At 51.8% G+C, this 18,440-nt stretch overlaps 8 protein-coding genes across 8 annotated transcripts; 4 read left to right on the top strand and 4 right to left on the bottom strand.

Annotated features, from left to right (window-relative positions):
• Positions 1–684: 684 nt before the first annotated feature.
• Positions 685–1,336, bottom strand: pin1 (peptidylprolyl isomerase ESS1; the record flags this gene model as incomplete). The annotated part of the gene is made up of 3 exons (XM_043286355.1): positions 685–805; positions 871–1,274; positions 1,334–1,336. 3 exons carry the CDS (start codon positions 1,334–1,336, stop codon positions 685–687), a joined length of 528 nt encoding a protein of 175 aa, XP_043142290.1.
• A 470-nt stretch (positions 1,337–1,806) lies between these two features.
• On the top strand, positions 1,807–2,233 carry Aud_000850 (DNA-directed RNA polymerase II core subunit RPB9; the record flags this gene model as incomplete). The annotated part of the gene is made up of 2 exons (XM_043286354.1): positions 1,807–1,886; positions 1,945–2,233. The coding sequence occupies 2 exons, from the start codon at positions 1,807–1,809 to the stop codon at positions 2,231–2,233; spliced, it is 369 nt and encodes a 122-aa protein (XP_043142289.1).
• A 464-nt stretch (positions 2,234–2,697) lies between these two features.
• On the bottom strand, positions 2,698–3,284 carry Aud_000849 (mitochondrial 54S ribosomal protein uL14m; the record flags this gene model as incomplete). The annotated part of the gene is made up of 4 exons (XM_043286353.1): positions 2,698–2,768; positions 2,827–3,051; positions 3,122–3,206; positions 3,270–3,284. 4 exons carry the CDS (start codon positions 3,282–3,284, stop codon positions 2,698–2,700), a joined length of 396 nt encoding a protein of 131 aa, XP_043142288.1.
• Positions 3,285–3,771: 487 nt separating this feature from the next.
• On the top strand, positions 3,772–5,701 carry Aud_000848 (SET domain-containing protein; the record flags this gene model as incomplete). Its single annotated transcript, XM_043286352.1, has 2 exons — positions 3,772–3,882; positions 3,944–5,701. The coding sequence occupies 2 exons, from the start codon at positions 3,772–3,774 to the stop codon at positions 5,699–5,701; spliced, it is 1,869 nt and encodes a 622-aa protein (XP_043142287.1).
• A 580-nt stretch (positions 5,702–6,281) lies between these two features.
• Aud_000847 (putative carboxylesterase) lies at positions 6,282–7,981 on the top strand (the record flags this gene model as incomplete). Its single annotated transcript, XM_043286351.1, has 2 exons — positions 6,282–7,646; positions 7,724–7,981. The coding sequence occupies 2 exons, from the start codon at positions 6,282–6,284 to the stop codon at positions 7,979–7,981; spliced, it is 1,623 nt and encodes a 540-aa protein (XP_043142286.1).
• Positions 7,982–8,210: 229 nt separating this feature from the next.
• On the bottom strand, positions 8,211–10,103 carry mrh4 (ATP-dependent RNA helicase MRH4; the record flags this gene model as incomplete). The annotated part of the gene is made up of 1 exon (XM_043286350.1): positions 8,211–10,103. One exon carries the CDS (start codon positions 10,101–10,103, stop codon positions 8,211–8,213), a length of 1,893 nt encoding a protein of 630 aa, XP_043142285.1.
• Positions 10,104–11,004: 901 nt separating this feature from the next.
• Positions 11,005–15,368, top strand: bud4 (putative GTP binding protein (Bud4); the record flags this gene model as incomplete). The annotated part of the gene is made up of 4 exons (XM_043286349.1): positions 11,005–11,094; positions 11,149–13,915; positions 14,009–14,712; positions 14,775–15,368. 4 exons carry the CDS (start codon positions 11,005–11,007, stop codon positions 15,366–15,368), a joined length of 4,155 nt encoding a protein of 1,384 aa, XP_043142284.1.
• Positions 15,369–16,066: 698 nt separating this feature from the next.
• Aud_000844 (pseudouridine synthase PUS2) lies at positions 16,067–17,969 on the bottom strand (the record flags this gene model as incomplete). Its single annotated transcript, XM_043286348.1, has 4 exons — positions 16,067–16,292; positions 16,348–17,565; positions 17,621–17,824; positions 17,884–17,969. 4 exons carry the CDS (start codon positions 17,967–17,969, stop codon positions 16,067–16,069), a joined length of 1,734 nt encoding a protein of 577 aa, XP_043142283.1.
• Between the last annotated feature and the right edge of the window lie 471 nt (positions 17,970–18,440).

Raw genomic sequence — 18,440 nt, 5'->3', positions numbered from 1 at the left:
AAAGGGAAAAAAGACAACAAAAAGGGAAAAGCATTGAATTATTACCATGATCTTTATACTCTCATTCACAATGTGAGACAATACATTGTTCATCGTTTCATCTTCGGCAACTCACCTATTGACATGGCAATTGGATAGGGCTATCTGGGCACGTGACAAATATCTATAGCTTTTTGATGGAGGAATTGTCTTTTGCTCAAGCCTACTGAAAAGTACTGAAAGCATGTTGACCGATGACTTGAACTGATCTACAGAGTAAACGAGTCGCAATGTAAGAGTCTGGGTGGTTTTGTACGATTAATTGACATTGGCCTGGGCTTTCCTCATTGAGGCCTAACTAAAATCAAGTCACAGCAAGCTGCATACTAGTATATCAGCGCTTAGTAGCGGGCAGTCAGCCTGTAGGTTTTTGCCCTGCACCTCATTAGGAACTACATAGTCAGAGAACTGTGAATAATTGACGCTGACAGGGTTAGAGGGAGATGTATATCTACTAGGTGGCCAACGGACCTCCAGCTTTATTACAGGTACTGCAGTGGGCTAGATTGAATCTGAACAGAAATACATGGTTTTTTGTAACTCTAAACACTATAATTTGCGAACAAACATATCACTGGACGCTGTATTTGACTTCTTATCAGCTTTACGTCTCTTTAATTGCTGCACAGCAGACAGAAAGACGACTTACCGTTCAATAAGATGGACTCCAGAGGCCGTCTCAACGATGCCGCTAACCTGGCCTGGCTGCAGTGCAAAGGCTGCATCCTCGAATTCCTTTTGCATCTCGCCACGGCCGAAGAACCCACTTGTGAAGAATTAGCATTGAATATAACCAAGGAGGAAACTACAACGACTATGGATGTAACATACAGGTCGCCCTTCTTCCTGGCACTGCTACAATCCGACTCCGAGACTGCGATATCGCCCAAGCTAACTTCACCCGAGTGGATGCGCTGTTCATGGCCCCGAAGGATCTCGATCGCTTCCTCCTTCGATCGGGTGATCTCCGCCTCCTTCCAGCTGCTTGGTCGCCTACTGTCTCTGTGCTTGATCAAGAGGTGACTGCAACGGATCTTGCCCTCGCCCTGGCCTGGGCCATCAGGCCGTCCAGCGGGAGCGCTGTGGTAGTTTGCCATGTAGACCTTCAGCAACTCGGTGTCTGTGCCGGCGGGGGGCTCCCATCGGGACTCCTTGGTCGAAGGATTGAAGTAGTAAGGAAGGTTCTTGGAGTTGGAATGGCGAACCTCCCATCCTGCAGGAAGACCGGTTTCTACCTGTGGAAGATGTCCGGTCAGTCAATGCGCCAGCTAAGGAAAGGAGGAACATGGCATACCATGGTGATTCTGATGTATATTCTAATGACTATGTAAGAGCTATAAGAGGCAAATGGCCAAGAGATTCAGTATATGCCCGGGTTGATAAGATGAAGCTGTCAACTGTTTCTTACTACGAGCAACATTGAGCCGCTCGTACAAACTGCGGGGGAAGAAAGAGGGAAGTGGCAAACAGTGCAAACATCCCACTTAAGGTTCGAAGCCGCGCTTTGCGTCCCGTCCGATTGGATCTAGTCTCCTTTTGGGTTCTCAGGCGCCAATCTAGCGCTTCTCCCAACTTCCATTAATTGATTATTCAAGCGCAGTCTTTGACCAAGTCTCTATCATCTTTTGCCTTGGCCTCTCGTTTTGCCATTTATTGAGCGTACTCCAACAAATCTTCGAAACTCAACGTCTTATTTTCTCTCGAAAGTCTATACTATCTGCTACTGCAAACCTTTTCGCACGCGACGCTCTAACCTACACCGACAAAATGTCTGCAAGCCCATCTCCCTCCGCCAGTGGCGATAACAAGCAAAGTGATCAGATTCTTTTTCGTTTCTGTCGCGAATGGTAAGGGATTTCCTATTTCCCACAGACTCCGTTCTACAGTCTGCTAACACTGAAACAGCTCCAACTTGCTCTACCCCAAAGAAGACCGCGTCAACAACCGTCTTATGTTCACATGTCGAACCTGCCACGTCGGCGAGCCCGCTACCTCGTACTGCGTTTATCAAAACAAGTTGAACAGCCAAGTTGGAGACACTGCTGGTGTGACCCAGGATGTGGGATCTGATCCAACGGTTTGTTTCCCTGGTTTCTGTGCCCATTGCGGGGAAGAGATCACCTGCTTTACCTGCGGGCAGTTGCCTGAAGATACCCTGTCTGATTGGGATTCTGAGGATTCCATGAGCATTTAAACATACTGGCCCATCCCTCCTGTCATGGAAACATTCCAAGATCTATTGCTTGAAATTTCCGTGGCTGACATGATCTCTCTTTCTTGCTTAGCTTCCCCGATCGAACAAACCCTGTCCGAGCTGCGGTGAAGCGGAAGCAGTCTTCTTCCAATCTCAACAGCGATCAGCAGAAACTGGAATGGTAAGACATTGCCCGCGCCTTTTGACTGCCACATTTTGCTGACGCTCTGTCATTTCATTGAAGAAACTCTACTATGTCTGCTGCGCTTGTGGTAATGTCTTTGTATGATTGGTCTTGTTGGTGCAGCGTCCGAATTCTGAATACCCATTTGTTTGTGATTTTACGGCATTGTTATGGAGTCATGGCATTTCTGGCGATAAGAAGAACCGAATGCTTCAAGGATTTCTATTGGTACAAAGTATATGTTTGAGACGATAAAACGATTCGCTTCCAAATTGGTATATTACACATGCATAGGCGCCAAGGACAGAATCTTCGACCACTGCTTTCCTCGTAATTCTGTAGCAACAACTCCTGCAATCGTAAAGTCAGTAGCCAAAACTCAGATGTAGACCACCTTCTAGAGACTAACCGTTCATTCTGGTTCCAATTGGGTCACCCGACTTGTTGACCAGCACGCATGCGTTGTCATCGAATTTGACAATAGTTCCGTCTGGTCTCTGCATCTCCTTCCTTGCGCGAACGACGACAGCGTGCCGGATATCGCCGCGACGTACCTTGTTCGCGATGCCGCTGTTGTTCGTGCTCTCGGGGCCGAAGTTTCGCTGTTTCTGAACCACAACCACAATCCGGTCACCTATTTCCGGTTGAATTCACATCGAAAGTCAGAGCTCGTTGTTTGTAGGCATTCTAGATGTATAACCCACCGACTGTGGCCGGCCGCTTCTTCTTCAAGACATTCACACATTCGACGACCGCGGCGCCGGAGTTGTCGATGCAGTTGAGTAACGTCTGCCGACCACGTCAGTAAGATTTCCGGACGGCGATCGAATCTCCAGAAGAAATATCACCTACCTTTAATTGAATCATTTTGAATGTATAAACGCTGAGGAGGGGTATCTGACGATATCAGGGCCGTCTTGCCTGGGCTGGCCGAAAGATTTCCAGCACCGGACCGGCAGGTTTCGCCGACCGCCGACCCCAGAAAAAGCGCTGCAGCACATTACTGCCGCATGATTGATCGCATGGGCAACGCAGCCGCCAAGTTGTGTTGTCCTAGTGAATAATGTCACATTATTGAAAGCCTTTCCCCCTCTCCCATTCCATGTGCGCTAATCCCTCTGAGGCATCCACTCCCCTTTCCACTATGTCCACACCTTTGTATTTGGGCTTTTCTCTCCTTACGTTTTTATGAACCGGTAAATCTACGCTCCTTTGGCGGACCAACCCCTGGTCTCAAGATCCGCACTTCCGCTTGGGCCTCGTCTGACAAGACATCAAGCTGCCAATTCACAACGCATACACTTCATAGCGGCTGGCCTTCCTTGTATGGAATCTTGCTGATACTGCCTTTGCCATGCCGTCCGCAAAGGAAAGAGATAGCCCGTCTGTCGACCGTCGCGACCGTCTGACGCTTGCGAAACTGGCTAGCTACGACGACGTCGCGACGGATGCGCTGGTGGATCGAGTACGTGGTCCTTCTCTGTCATGCATGTTTCAGACTCGTTACTGATTCCTAATTTCTACAGGCTTACTTCTGGACCAATACCCGCAAGAATAGAACCAAATACAACCCCATGCGGGGCATTGTCGACGATGATGTCGCTCGTATCCTCCTACACGATGTCATTGTCGCAAAGGATCCCGCAAAAGCAGAACGAGAATTGCTGTCGATGTCAGGGCTGAAGAAATTCTTGGCACGGTTGCCCAACGATCGCGAGAAGGATTGGTTTCGCCGTCACCTTCGCAAATACATTCAGATGTACCTACCTGACTCCCCGTTTGAGATTACCACGACCAATCGTTACACGATCACGGAACATGAGGCTGCGGTCTGCGCTCGCAGATTTATCAAGCAAGGACAGGAAATCAAATATCTGAGCGGAACTCTGGTACCAATGACTCGTGAAGAAGAGCAGGATCTTGACCTGAAGCGGAAGGATTTTAGCATTGTGATGTCCAGTAGGAAAAAGACTCCGTCTTTTTTCCTTGGGCCTGCCAGATTCGCCAATCACGACTGTAATGCGAACGGAAAATTGGTGACGCGTGGATCAGAAGGCATGCAGGTCGTGGCTACTCGGGACATCTACATTGGCGAGGAGATTACAGTATCCTACGGAGACGACTATTTCGGGATTGACAACTGCGAGTGTTTGTGTCTTACCTGCGAACGACTGGTCCGCAATGGGTGGGCGCCGCAGGTGCCAACTGAGCCTCAAAGTAAGGCGTCCACGCCTGCGCTGAATGATGATACTCTGTCAATGGGCAGTCATGTCTCCCCTAAGAAGCGCAAATTTGCGCCTGACTCAGACGCCGAAATTTCTGCACCGTCCACTCCTTGCAAACGAGGAAAATTTGTTCGCCAGAGTTCCAAATTGAGATCCGAAGTGTCATTCCTCGAAGTTGCAACTTCGATTGAACAACCTGCTGGCCCTTCCCCCGGGTCCAACGGTCCTAATATTGGGGTCTTGGGCAACAGCGCTCTCGAATCGGAAAATCACAAAGCTCTGAACGCTGCTCTGCCTTCTCCGCCTGCCGATTCCCCTCCGTCAACTGCCGCGAACGAGTCAGAACGGTCATCAACATCAACAATCGCCACTTCTGTGTGCGATGCTGCGGTCGAAATCAAAGTGGAAGAAACGATAGAAAAATCTGCGGAGAAAGTTTCCGCCATAGCCGAGACAAACATTGAGTTGTCGATCACATCTCAACGCTCAGTCAGCACTGAGGGAGACACAAAATCAGAACTATCAGACCCAACGAGCACATTGGAACAAGAATCTATTGTTTCTAACAGAAAGAAGCCCAGAAAGTCTCGTGGAAAGACCGCTGTTGTCGAGTCGGTGGAGGCTGAATCACAACTCGTCCGTGTTCCAGGGGATTATACCAAGACCTCGAAACTTTTGGCGCAGACGTACGACCGCTGGGTTGACTGCCACACTTGTAATGCCTGGTTTGTGCAACATAATTCCTATTTGACTCGACGGGAGTGCCCTCGCTGCGAGCGTCACTCTATGTTGTATGGGTACCGCTGGCCTAAGACTGATAAGGAGGGCCCGTCGGACGATGAAGAACGAGTGATGGACCATCGGACGGTGCACCGCTTCCTATACCCCGAGGAAGAGGCACTCATCTCTCGTAAAGACCGCGGCGTCAGTTTCGGTGTGACGCCGACGCCGGAATTGTCTGAGCCACGCACAGAAACCGAAGGAAGCGAGGGCTGTGACGACAGACGCACTACTCGTGCGAGTCGGCAACGCACTCATTCGCTTCGAATGACAATGTGATGATGGCGATTTTTGTGTTTTTTTGGCATTCTGTACTAATTGGAAACGGTGTATGGTGCTGGTAACATTTCATTGCGATATTGGGATCAGGGATTTACTGGGGGATGGCGCTCCAAGACACGGCATATTGCATTTGTAGACATGGTTTCATGAATTGACCTCATTTTTTGCATACCGCTATCCTGTACAAGATGCAGTTATCTAACATATCCAGAATTCTGGACAATGACACAATCTCACAACCTCAAACCTACACTCAAGGACATTATGGTTTTCTTTTTTGCATTTTCCCCGCATTTTGCGGCACTCCACGTTTTCTGCATGATTCCTCACGAACATGGGAAATATAACTGCACCAATCGCGAAGAGGTCCGTCTCCCTTTCCCGACCTTGGTATCTAACTTGGCATCAACCTTCATTTGTTCGCCAGGTCTTCAGATCTGATCTCGGTATGTCTCATACCGAGAACCTGCCAGTATTGCTGCTGCGCCAAGATGCCATATAAATGAGCAAGAGATGCTCTGGTCCCTACGGGAGTTGTATCCTATGCCATTACCTGGTAAGATCGTCGTCTATAGCCATGGCGATCACAATGACTTATATCTTTGCTCTTTGCTTCTTGCTGACATTCTCGCTTTCCAGCGCCTACGAAGAACCCCTCGTTGAGCTGGACTATGGGCAGTTCCAGGGCAAATATGACTCTACCTATAATCTCTCATACTTCCGCAAGATCCCTTTTGCAGCGCCTCCAACAGGGGTGAACCGGTTTAGAGCCCCCCAGCCACCTGTAAAGATCACAAATGGCGTCTATGACACCGATCAGGGCTTTGACATGTGCCCGCAACGCACGGTCAATGGCTCCGAAGACTGCCTCTATCTTGGCTTGTTCTCACGACCGTGGGATGCCACAGCCGCTCCCTCGTCGGCTTCCAGACCAGTCTTGGTCGTCTTTTACGGTGGTGGCTTCATCCAAGGCAGCGCTTCGTTTACACTACCTCCGTCCTCATATCCAATCCTGAACGTCACGGACCTCAATGACTATGTGGTCATCTACCCCAACTACCGGGTCAATGCGTTTGGGTTCCTTCCAGGCAAGGCGATCAAGCGCTCTCAAACGTCTGATCTCAATCCCGGCCTCTTGGACCAGCAGTATGTCCTCAAGTGGGTGCAGAAATACATCCACCACTTCGGCGGCGACCCTCACAACGTGACGATCTGGGGCCAATCCGCCGGCGCAGGCTCGGTGGTGGCCCAGGTCCTCGCTAACGGACGGGGCAATCAACCTAAGCTCTTCGACAAAGCGCTCGCTAGCTCGCCCTTCTGGCCAAAGACCTATGCCTACGACTCCCCCGAAGCAGAAGCCATCTACGACCAGCTCGTCACCCTCACCGGCTGCGCCAACGCCACGGACTCCCTCGCCTGCCTGAAATCCGTCGACGTCCAGACCATCCGCGACGCAAACCTGATCATCAGTGCCGGCCACACCTACAACACAAGCTCCTTCACCTGGGCCCCCGTCATCGACGGCGAGTTCCTCCACGAGACCCTCACCACCGCCGTGGCCCGCCGCAAACTCAAAACGCACTTCGTCTTCGGCATGTACAACTCCCACGAGGGCGAGAACTTCATCCCCTCCGGCCTGGGCAAGACAGCCACAACCGCCGGGTTCAACTCCTCCGCTGCAAGCTTCCACAGCTGGCTGACGGGGTTCCTGCCGGGCCTCGCCCCCGAGCACATCGCTCTCCTCGAATCAAAGTACTACCCGCCCACCGGCGAAACCGAGACAATCGACCTGTACAATACGACGCTCGTCCGCGCGGGCCTGGTCTACCGGGATCTTGTCCTCGCCTGTCCGGCGTACTGGCTTGCCTCGACCGCGAAGCGGAGAGGCTATCTAGGTGAATATACTATCTCGCCGGCCAAGCACGCGAGCGATACCATCTATGTTCGTTCCCCTCTTATCATCATCCACATTATCGATTACCACTTCCCGACACATGAGTGCATACTAACTGAGAATAGTGGAACCAGGTCAATTCGATCCAGCGGACTGACCCGTTGATCTATGACGGCTTCGCGGGCGCTTTTGGGAGTTTCTTCCAGACAAGCGATCCGAATGCGCATAAGTTGACGAATGCGTCGGAGGCGGGCGTGCCGGTTCTCGAGAAGACGGGGGAGGAGTGGGTGATTACTCCGGGTGGGTTTGCGACTGCGGAGACGTCCTTTTTGAAGGAAAGGTGTGATTTTTGGGCGTCGGTTGGGGAGCAGGTTCCTGTTTGAAAGGAAAATATACATTAAGCCTAGGGTTTGCGTCGATGAGATCATGAAGAACGCCATTGATGAGTTAGGATGATGTGATGTTGTAAATATACAGTATTATACATATACCCAGATCCGATGGTCTATCCTGGTATTCGTTCCCTTGCCCGAGACCCATGTCCAAACGCCTTGCCCTGTTCCAATGATTTATACACAATGCTACAATCTTTGTCCTGACGGGATGAGTCCGTTAGATCAGAGCCTGACCGCGGAACATACCCTCGCGAACTTCTTTGACTACGTCCTTCCTGTCCTTCTTACCGACCAGCACAACACCGCGGCCACGCTTGCCCATACGGCCGAGACGGCCGAGCCGATGAATAAAGTCAACGGTTGTGTGCGGGACGTGATAGAGAATGACGGTCTTGACCGCAAGAGTGTCAATACCGCGGGAAGTCAAGTCGGTCGTGACGAGCACCTTGGTGTTGGCGAGGCGACGGGACGAACCCTGGTTCGTCTTCTCGGGCATCTCGAATGGGATCGCGTCTTCGTGACGGCGCTGCTTCTGAGCCAGCAGGATTTCATCGGGCGTCGGAGGCGGTGGTGCTTCGGTGAATTCGGCGAGAATTTCCTCTTGCTTTCGAGCACTAGAGTCCCGCGAGAGGGACTGCGCGTCGATGCCCTTGGAGCGAAGGAATTGAGCCACCTCGTCTGCCTCTTCGCGCTCGTTCACAAAGACAAGGATTTTCTTGGTCTTCGGCGCAACGTACGACGCGTAAGGGCCCTCTGGTTCAGAATCGCCTGCCTTGCCTATCGACCAGATGACGTCGGCACATGCCAGGCTGCGGTTTCCGCGGTAAGGATCCTTTTCGATATCCACCACACCCAGCTGGACGCGACGAGGAATTGCGTGGAGGTTAGGCGTCGTGAGCCGCTTGATGTCCGGATAACGCTTTCGCAAGAGGTTATCAAGACTCCGAGGGATAGTGGCGGAGCACAGAATCAGCTTGCGGAGTGAAGGAGCAACCTTGCTAATGATCTCTGTGGTTGTTGGGGCAAAGGACCGATCCAAGAGCGAATCGGCCTCATCGAGAACCAGGTGGCTGACCCGGCTGAGCACGTACGGCTCTGTTTTCGCAATGGACGCGAGGAGGTGAGGGGTGGCGACGAGAATGTCGATTCCGTCAGGGTGGAATAGTGTGTTCTTGATGCGGCGTGGAGTGAGATTGGAGGATATCATTCCGGATCGGTATTTGACTGTGTGAGACAGTGCTTTCACCTTTATGCCCACCTGGGCCACCAACTCGGATGTGGGCACTAGAATGATCGCCCTTGGCCTGCCCGTATTTGAAAGTGGCGGAAGCTCTGGTTCAATATCGAAAGCTTTACTTTTCAGCTTCTCCTCTCTCTCCATAGCTTTCTCTTCCTGCTCCTTCTTCTCTATTTCTTTGTCCTGGGCTTCTTCACGCTTGACTGCGTCCACAACTGGAAGTAGATACGCCAGTGTCTTGCCCGACCCCGTCTCTGCTGCTAGAAGGTATTGGTCGTACTGAGGCTCGTCATCGTCCGCTTTCGTTGGTTTCTTCTCCGTCTTTGTCTCCTCTAAAAGTCTCGGGATGGCAAGACGTTGGATTGGTGTCGGTGTCACGTCGATCAAACCGGGCAAAGCCTGGGAAGTAATCGAATTGCGTACGATAGGCAGGAGTGGAAACTGATCAAAGCTCGTTATATCGGCAATCTTAGCCTTGATGGCGGCGCGACGACCGTACGGGATAGGTGCCAATGCTGTTTGCATCTTCAACGCCTTATACAACGGGCTTTCCTTCTGGGAATCCTCCTCGGACTCTCCAGAGCGCTTCTGAGCTGCTCGAGATCTTGCCCTCGGTGTGTCGCGAATTCGTGCTTCTGTCTGATTCATCCCCGCAAAAGGCCCAAAACGTTCCCTGTCTCCCCGAGTTTTCTTCACGGATGGTTTGGCGACATCTGGCGATAGAGTCATCCGAGCGACTCTGCGGCGGAGTCGCGCAGTGGCCATTGAACGGGTAGCCTGCAACGACGACGGAAGTGGCGCCGTTGCACGAGACTGGCAAAATAGACATACTGAAGGAGGCAGAGGCAGAGCCAGTCTGCCTAGTCGATTCATTGTGACGGCGAGTCGACAAGATCGAGTGCTCCTGCAAAAACCTGTGCTGAAGATATTGATATCTAAAGAGTGGATTGAAACTTTCCTGGAAATTTGCGGCTTGTCCAGTCTCGAAACCACGCTAGCCCCAAATAAGTCTAAGGGGATCGGAGGCCGAACCTTGGAAACAAGGCCGTAAGGCTCTCAGGCGGCCAGGCCGCCACAGTTGCTATGGAGACACCCGCCGCTCAAAATGTCAACATCTGCTGCCCTCTGTAACTGCATTTACTGCACAGATATCATGCTTGTTCCTGATCCACCCGGCTTACTTATCCTGTTTCATAGTTAATTGTCCTCTCTTCTCCTCTGTAATCGACAGATCCTCCTCGTGCTTGTTTTCTTTTCTTTTTGGTGCTTTGTCTACCCTCGTGTTTGTTGTCTTCGTGCTCTTGTTGCTTCCTTTCTCTTTACGCGGTGGATGTGGTGGTATCCTCTCACTTATCAACTCATCTGTCCCACATCCCGATTCGTTGACGATCTCTGCTCATCTGGATTTCCATATCTCCTCGTTATCGGAGTAGCAGTATTTGTTCACTCCACCAGTAACAAATTGGCGATCCTTTGATGAATATCCCTCTGTGACGAATCTGCCACGACTTGTATGAACAATATCCTCAAAGTTAGTCCATCACCTTTCTGCTGGTTATCGAAGCGCCATTCGCCATTTGTTGTTGTTTATCAGAATAAGGTATGGGCGCGTTCTTCGTGCAAGGGATATATCCTGGGGTTGCACGGGCCATTCCTTTGTTATGCTCTGTGCCAAAACATGACATCTGCTGATACATCAACCACAGCGTTGGAATTCCCCTTTGTGCTCTTTGTGCTATCTGCCATCCTTGGGTGATCGTTGTCTTTTCTCAGGATGGGTAGTGGCTCAGCGCAGCGCCCTCTATCCGAAGTAAGCCCAGTGGCTCAAAGACGTAACTCACCAGTGTGGAATCAAAACACTAAAGTAAGTGTCCTTATGCGCAGTCTTTGCAAGAGAACCTAACGTGTGATTGCGCAGACCATGAGAAACAGTGATGCCTCGAACTTCGAGGTTTCCTCCTCGCCACGCCTCTTCTGGCAAGGCCGTGAGTCGGGCTCGCCTTTCCCAAGGAGTTCCGAGAACCAGGCCCCATATGATCCAGACTCACCGTATTCGGCATCCAAGCGTCCATCCCTGGAAAATCTCAAGCGCGCATCTCGAGTGAAGAACAGCAACATGCTGCGTGAACGTAACCAAGAGTACGATCCGGCCAGTGTATATGTTCCACAACGACCACTGGCGACGAGTAGGTCGCCACAGAAACAGTCTCAAAGCAACTCGGCCCCCCAGCAGCCCCAAAATCGTGATGACCGCCAACCAGGACCCCGACCTCCATCACCAAGCAAAGACCAGGCATCTCCAGCCAAATCCTCCTTGTCTCGTGCGAGTCGATTTGGCGTCAAAGGGGCCGGCTTCGATCCTGAGAACGAGATCTGGTCGGATTTCGACAGCGTTGGTAATCGGTACCCTAAAAGCGTGACCTTTGATGCTGCTCCTCCTCAGGTGAATGAGTACGAGATGACTACTCCAGACCCTTCGTCAATCGCCTCGGAGTCTCGCGACGGAAGCTATGACTCGGAAGAGGATGAGGTTGACGTCAGTTTCGATCGCGAGTCCTCGCTTGACCGCGACGATAGCTTCGATGCCTCTTTGGAGGACCTTGAAAAGACCCCCGTTGTACTCCCCGAGGATTGGCGCTATATGAGTCCTTCCACCGCAAACGACGAGCTCGTGAAGGAGGATGATGACCCGTTTACTGAGGATGACGAATCCCACAGTCCCGGCCCTACGACTCCCTCACAGCAAAAACTGCCTCTCCAGCATTCTCGTGTAGAGTCATTGGATTCGAACGGAGAGCGTCGTCCTTTGCCTCCCCTGCCTGGTGCGGGTCGGCAACCTGTCACTCCTCGCTCTTCTTCTCCTGGAAAATTAGCAGCAGCGTTCGAGTTGGGAAGTGGTGGTAAAAGAGTTCTTCCCTCTCCCCCCGCTCCTGCATCATGTACAAAGTCGGACATCAGTGAATTGAGCCGTGCATCCATGTCATTGGAGGACAGACTGCGTTTGATGATGCTCCGCAAGGATGAACGGGCCAAGCAGGAACAGGAGCACGCTACTGACGTACAAGACAAGCCATCCGAGGGGCCCGACCATGCCACGGAGGACCAGGACAATCATGAGGCTAAGGATGTGGAAGAGCATGATACCGACGAACTTGATATTCCTATGCCCCGAATCTCCAGAGACTCCATCTTGAAAGACCTCCGCAGAAGCGATAGCTTCCTCGACGATCCGTATGATGAGGACGAGTCTCAGATCGCATCTAGTCCCCACCATTACATGAATTATGATCCAGACGTTCCCATTCCATCACTTGAGAACGATAATGACGTTGACGACGATTATGAAGACTCGGACTCTGACGTGGTGATCAAACGTGAAGAGCACGACGATGATCTCTACGATATACCCAAATACGATGAAATCCTCCCGTCCCTTGACCCGTCCCTCAAGGATTTGGAAGACAAACATGCTACTGATGGCGCCCAGTCCTCTCAGCTGTCCAGAGAAAACTCCAAGCTCCAAAAGCGCGAGTCCCAAGGATCCAACGACAGCCAGGCAACTCCCGTGCCCATGGAAAGATCCGAGGAGGCGGTAGATGGACCCGATAACTCTGGCGATCAAGAGCTCCCTTCTCCAAAAATGGCAGCAATCACGGAATCCTTACGACGCCCGATGACCCCGGAGATAAATGAGTCGGGCTCTGATCCATGTACTCCCGACTCAGTGATCCGTCACCCGATTGACGAAGAAGATGATGATTCTCAGATCTCCTCCGATGAAAGTGTACCGGAACCCATTGCTACTATCAAGGCACCCAATGGACTCAAGACACGCCCTTCCCTTACGCCGGCGGATGTAGATTCGATGGCGGCAGTGCGTCGCAAGGTCAGCGGACAGCAGCCCCCGTCGATGCTTACCCTGAGCAAGCAGATATCCCACGAATCTGACCTCTCATCCCCTGACGACTCCGCGTCAGAGTCTGGTGATAAGTCTGCCCACCTGACGGCCTCTACTGCGCCCAACAAGGATCTCACGCAGCGGCAAACCAGTTTTGTTAAGTTGGATATCCCATTCAGCATCCAAGAAGAGAGCCTCGGCATGGGTCTAGACAAGGAATTTGACCGAGTCATCGAATCCCAAAAGGTTGCGTTTGAGAAGTCCCTAGCCCAGTTGTTTGCTTCAGCGCCCACTACCTCTACCCCGGATTCCCATAACCCTCAGGACCCAAGGAACCCATGTATTGCCCTTAGAGCACCAGCTGACAGACAATTTCCCAAACAGAGAGGTTATCTCATGAGGCATAACACCAAGGTTGTCATTGCTAGCAATCGCAGTGATGAAGAATCGGCGCCCACGCCTGGCGAAACCTCGACCGACCCGCGTATGGTGAGGTCTCCAGCGCCCTCACCGCGAAAAGCGAGCCAACAGACATGGACAACGGTACCCTGGAACGGACAACCTCGCCGCCCGAGCATGAGGATGTCTGGTGGTATCCCCAAGAAGAAGCCGGTTGCAGGCCCTGTGCCACCCCTTCCAGGTCAATCGAGCAACGTCCAGGAATCCATCGCACCAATTGAGGAGAATGAACCCACCTTGGATGGTGCTCTGGATGACGGTGAGGAGCGTGGCCGCCTGTTTGTCAAGGTCGTCGGGATGAAATACCTTGATCTGCCGCTTCCCAAGGGTGAGTATCCATTCGCTTGTCTTCCAACCAAACAAACCCCCTCCCCCCCTTATTCTGTCCCTGCGACAAACCAATGCTAAATGGGAGGACTAGGCGAGCGATCGTACTTTGCTCTTACACTGGACAATGGCCTTCATTGCGTCACCACTGCTTGGCTGGAACTCGGGAAAACAGCACCGATCGGACAAGAATTCGAGCTCATTGTACAGAATGACCTCGAATTCCAGCTCACACTTCAGATGAAGGTCGACGATGCTAAATTCAGAGTTCAGGAACCGGCTGCCCCTGCGTCGCCTGCGAGACAGAAGGCGTCCACTTTCAGCAGAGTTTTTGCCTCACCGCGCAAGCGCAAGGAAATGGAGATGAAACACCAACTTGCCTCCCAGCAACAAAAGAGTAAGGACGTAAATGCTGGCGTCTGGGATAGACTGAGGACTCTTATTGCTCGTGACGGCAGCTTTGGACGGGCCTACGTTGCACTGAGCGACCACGAGAAATATGCCTTCGGTCGGCCGTACACTGTCGATGTGGCTTGCTTCAATGAATGGGCGGTCGACGAGCAACCAAGCAGCGTGAAGAGCAAAAAGAGCACCTCTAGTGCAGCCTCCCAACGACGCCCTCCATACAAGATTGGCAAACTGGAACTGCAGCTCTTGTTCGTTCCTAAGCCCAAGGGCGGAAAGGACGAGGACATGCCAAAGAGTATGAATGCATGCATCCGCGAGATGCGCGAGGCGGAGGCCGCTTCAGCCCGCACCTGGGAAGGATTCCTTTCTCAGCAAGGTGGAGATTGCCCGGTAAGTGTTTCATCCGACCAACTTTGTATTGAGTCTGTACTGATGTATCATGTTTGCGCCAGTACTGGCGTCGCCGTTTTTTCAAGCTTCAAGGTTCCAAGCTGACGGCTTACCATGAAACCACCCGCCAACCCCGTGCCACGATCAACCTGTCGAAGGCTGCTAAGCTGATCGACGACAGGTCATCTCTAATCCAGAAAGAGACCACCACAAAAGGGGGCGGGCGACGCAAGTCTGCGTTCGCCGAAGAGGAAGAAGGCTACATGTTCGTGGAAGAAGGGTTCCGTATACGCTTCGGAAATGGCGAAGTGATCGATTTTTACGCTGACAGCGCAGCGGACAAGGAGGGATGGATGAAGGTCCTGGCTGAGACTGTCGGCAAGGGCAGCTCTTCTGGAAGTAGTCAGATCAAGCCTTGGACGGAATTGGTCCTCAAGCGCGAACGAAGCATGAAGTCCAGAAGAGAGACAACAGACCGATTCTCCACTCATGGACCTCCTCCGCCAAAAAAAGATGTGGTGTCCGCTGCGGGAATGACGACGGGGCCGGCGCCGGCGCCGGCATCACCACGACCAGGGCATAAACATACGCAGTCTCAGCCCGACATCCGCAGTGCGGACGTTCGGCGCCAGAAGGCACGTTCGTTGATGTTCTAAATACATGTCGACACAAGTTTTTTTCTATTTCTCACTGCGGCTCTTGGTACAGTTTCCGCTTGACTGTCTCTCTGAAGCCATTTGTCCTTTGTCTATTTTTGAGAAACTTTGATTATTGCACATGCCTTCTCCTTTCTCTTTCTTTTCCTTTTGACTTGTGCTGATCGAAACGTTGGCGTCGGTGTCCAACTTGGCCCTTTCTCTTTTGTTCTGAATCCCCTGGTCGTGTCACTTCTACTCTCGGCTTCTGGGGTCTGACATCAAGCATTCCGTATTGAGGATTCTGTCGCGATCTCTTCCATGTTACATTCCGCCGTAAATTAATGACACATAGCGTCTTTCCTTTCATGCGTTGATAGTCAAAATTAACTTGCATCCGCTGTTCTTCTGCGTTAGGGTCACGTCGCTGTCACTGGAATAATTTTGGGGCCCCAACTTCGTTTATATGCTGCGTATCATCAGGGCCTGTTGGCCGAATACTAGAATAAATCTGACGATACGTAGACTTCTTCCACACTGGCATAAGTGTAATGCTACGAAAAATCTCCTGACACTTCAATGGTATGGACCTTGTAGGTCCTTTTGTATTATAGAGACTGTCGAACACACTTGAATGCCATCTTTATGCTTGGGAGGGAAGTATGTCTCCATCTAACAAATTCCTCTGCACTTTTACCAGGACAATCGATACGGCAGTTTCAACCGCCCTCCTCACCAATTGCACCCTCACCATCTGACTCGGATTCCACAGCAGCAAGGGCCTCTCTCTGAGATTTCGGGTTGGGCTTACTGGTCTCCTTCTGTTCAGCCTCTGTCGCATCGGTAGATGGCATGGGCGGTTTGGAAGCCGCCATACCCCCCGACGTGATGTAAAGGAATGTCTCCTGGCCGAAGTGATCGATATGGTTGAAGAAGACAGAGAACCTGCTCGGTTGTCAGCGTCTGATTCGAAGAACGGGAAGATTGTGGAAAGACTTACGCATTCGCTTGCTCTTCCTCGCGGAAGATCCGATCATAGATCTCACGCTGCTTGAACTCGTCGATCTCCTTTTGATACTTGCTGAAATCGATAGGGTCCTTGCCCAGCGTGGTGGTTGCCTTCTTGTTGTAGCCGTCGAAGATGGGCCGTTCGAGCAACAGACCCAGTCCCGGCGCCTTGGGGATGGCAATCTTGGTGGGTCCGTACGAGTCCACGATGCGCTGGGGATCGCACCCGGCTCGGACCAGCATTGTCGCCATGGCTACCATCTTGCGGATCTGGTGCATCATGAAGCTTTGGCCGTGGACTTTGAGGCTGAGCCACTCCGTGCCGTTGATGATGATCGGGTTGCGGTCTACCTTGAAAGACCTGATGAAGCGTTTGGCAGACGGGTCGCCGTATGTCTTCTGGATGGTGTAGTTATAGAAATTGTTCGTGCCAACGTACTTGTCTAGTGTGGCTTGCAGGCGGTCCAGACGGGCGGCGGGGATACGGTATGCGCGTTTGGCTTCAGTGTAGGCGATCTTCACTTTCTTGACAGCCTCGTAGATTCGCCGCCTGCGGGCTTCTTCTTCGGCCGATGCCTCTGTGCTTTGGTCTTGGGCGGCCTGTTCCGAATCTGCAGGGTTGCCTGTCGAGGAAGTTTGTTGCGACTCCTCCTTCTGACCAGCATCTTCGTCTTCTGGAGCTTTCTCCTCATCAAAGTACAGAGCCTTTTCGACTATCTTGCGGAGATCTTCAGGAAAGGTATCAAGAATAGGCTTGATACGCTCATTATCGACATCTTCCCAGTAGGTAGCTACCTCCTCCTGTCGGGCTTTGTAAGCTTCCAGGTCGCCTTCCTTCTCAGCAAGCTCGACAATCTTCTTGCCAAGATATGTGCTGGGATGTGGCGGCAGGAAACAATAGCTTGGAATCAGGTACTCGTAGACACGAGAGTCGCACATCTGGTAACAGCTGAATCCCTTATTCGTGACCTGGATGTCCCAGACTCTGATCTGGGGGCAGAGCTTCTCGTTGATCTTCTTGATGATATCTGGATCTTCAACAATCAGTTTCAGCGAGACCACGTTACCCGCCGCATGGACGCCCTTGTCAGTGCGCGCACATCGGACCAAGGACGACTTTTTAGGGTCGGCAGCGTTGGCTTTGGAGATGGCGCCTGCCGCAACGAACGCGGTGAACAGATCTCCTTCGATGGTCTTTTCCTTATCACTCCTGGGTACAAGTCAATATCGTAGCCTTAAGTCCCATAGGTGTCCGGGAGTCGTACAATTGCATTCCATGATAGCCCGTCCCAGCGTATCCAATTAATACGGCAACCTTCTTCTTCGGCCGCCGCTGCTCATTTTCAATATCTTCCGGCGCGAAATGCGTCGCATAGATTGGCCCTGACACTTCCTCGCCGTTCTCAATCTTGCGCCGTTTGGCTTCGTTTTGCTCCTCATTGCGCGCTCTCTTGTCTACCATGTGCCGACTTGCCAGGTTAGTCGATGACAGCTGCGACTGGTGGATCATCTCCGTGCGCGAACATACCTCCATTCTGCCCTTCCCATATTCCTCTTCTTACGCTTTTCACCAGCTTCTCCTGGTCCCTCAGCTCTTCGTTCGTTATTGTCCATGGTGAGTTTCGTCTTTGCCAATGCTGTAATGACACTATGGTTCCGAATTGCCGTTGCGCCGTCGTAAAATCGACTAATTTAGTATTCCGTAGCGATGGAGTGACTATCGTGAGGTTCCTGGGGGATAAACTAAACCCAGACAAGCACTGACGCAGGGAAACGTAGGCGCGCATGAAGAGACTTCTGCTGTATCCAAATGGCTTTACATTAGCGTTTTTGACCTTTTTTGGCTGCGATTTGACGTCTGAGATGCGCTACACCAGATCGGGACTAGCGGGAGATCGATTGCACTATTCCCGAATCATGCAGCTCTTTGGCGCCTCAGGCACTAACAGTGGGTGCCTCGGGCATGTTCTTTGGTTCCAGCCTTTCACATCGAACTCGCCTCAACCTTTTCTTCTACCACGCTCCTTTGTCCCTATTCTGCAGTTCTGTTGTCTTAAGGCTGCGTCCAGGCTATTTCACCCCTTC

This window comes from Aspergillus udagawae (genome assembly GCF_001078395.1).
Source record: "Aspergillus udagawae IFM 46973 DNA, scaffold_1, whole genome shotgun sequence".
Classification (NCBI taxonomy): domain Eukaryota; kingdom Fungi; phylum Ascomycota; class Eurotiomycetes; order Eurotiales; family Aspergillaceae; genus Aspergillus; species Aspergillus udagawae.
This window is presented reverse-complemented; position numbering and strand designations above follow the sequence as displayed.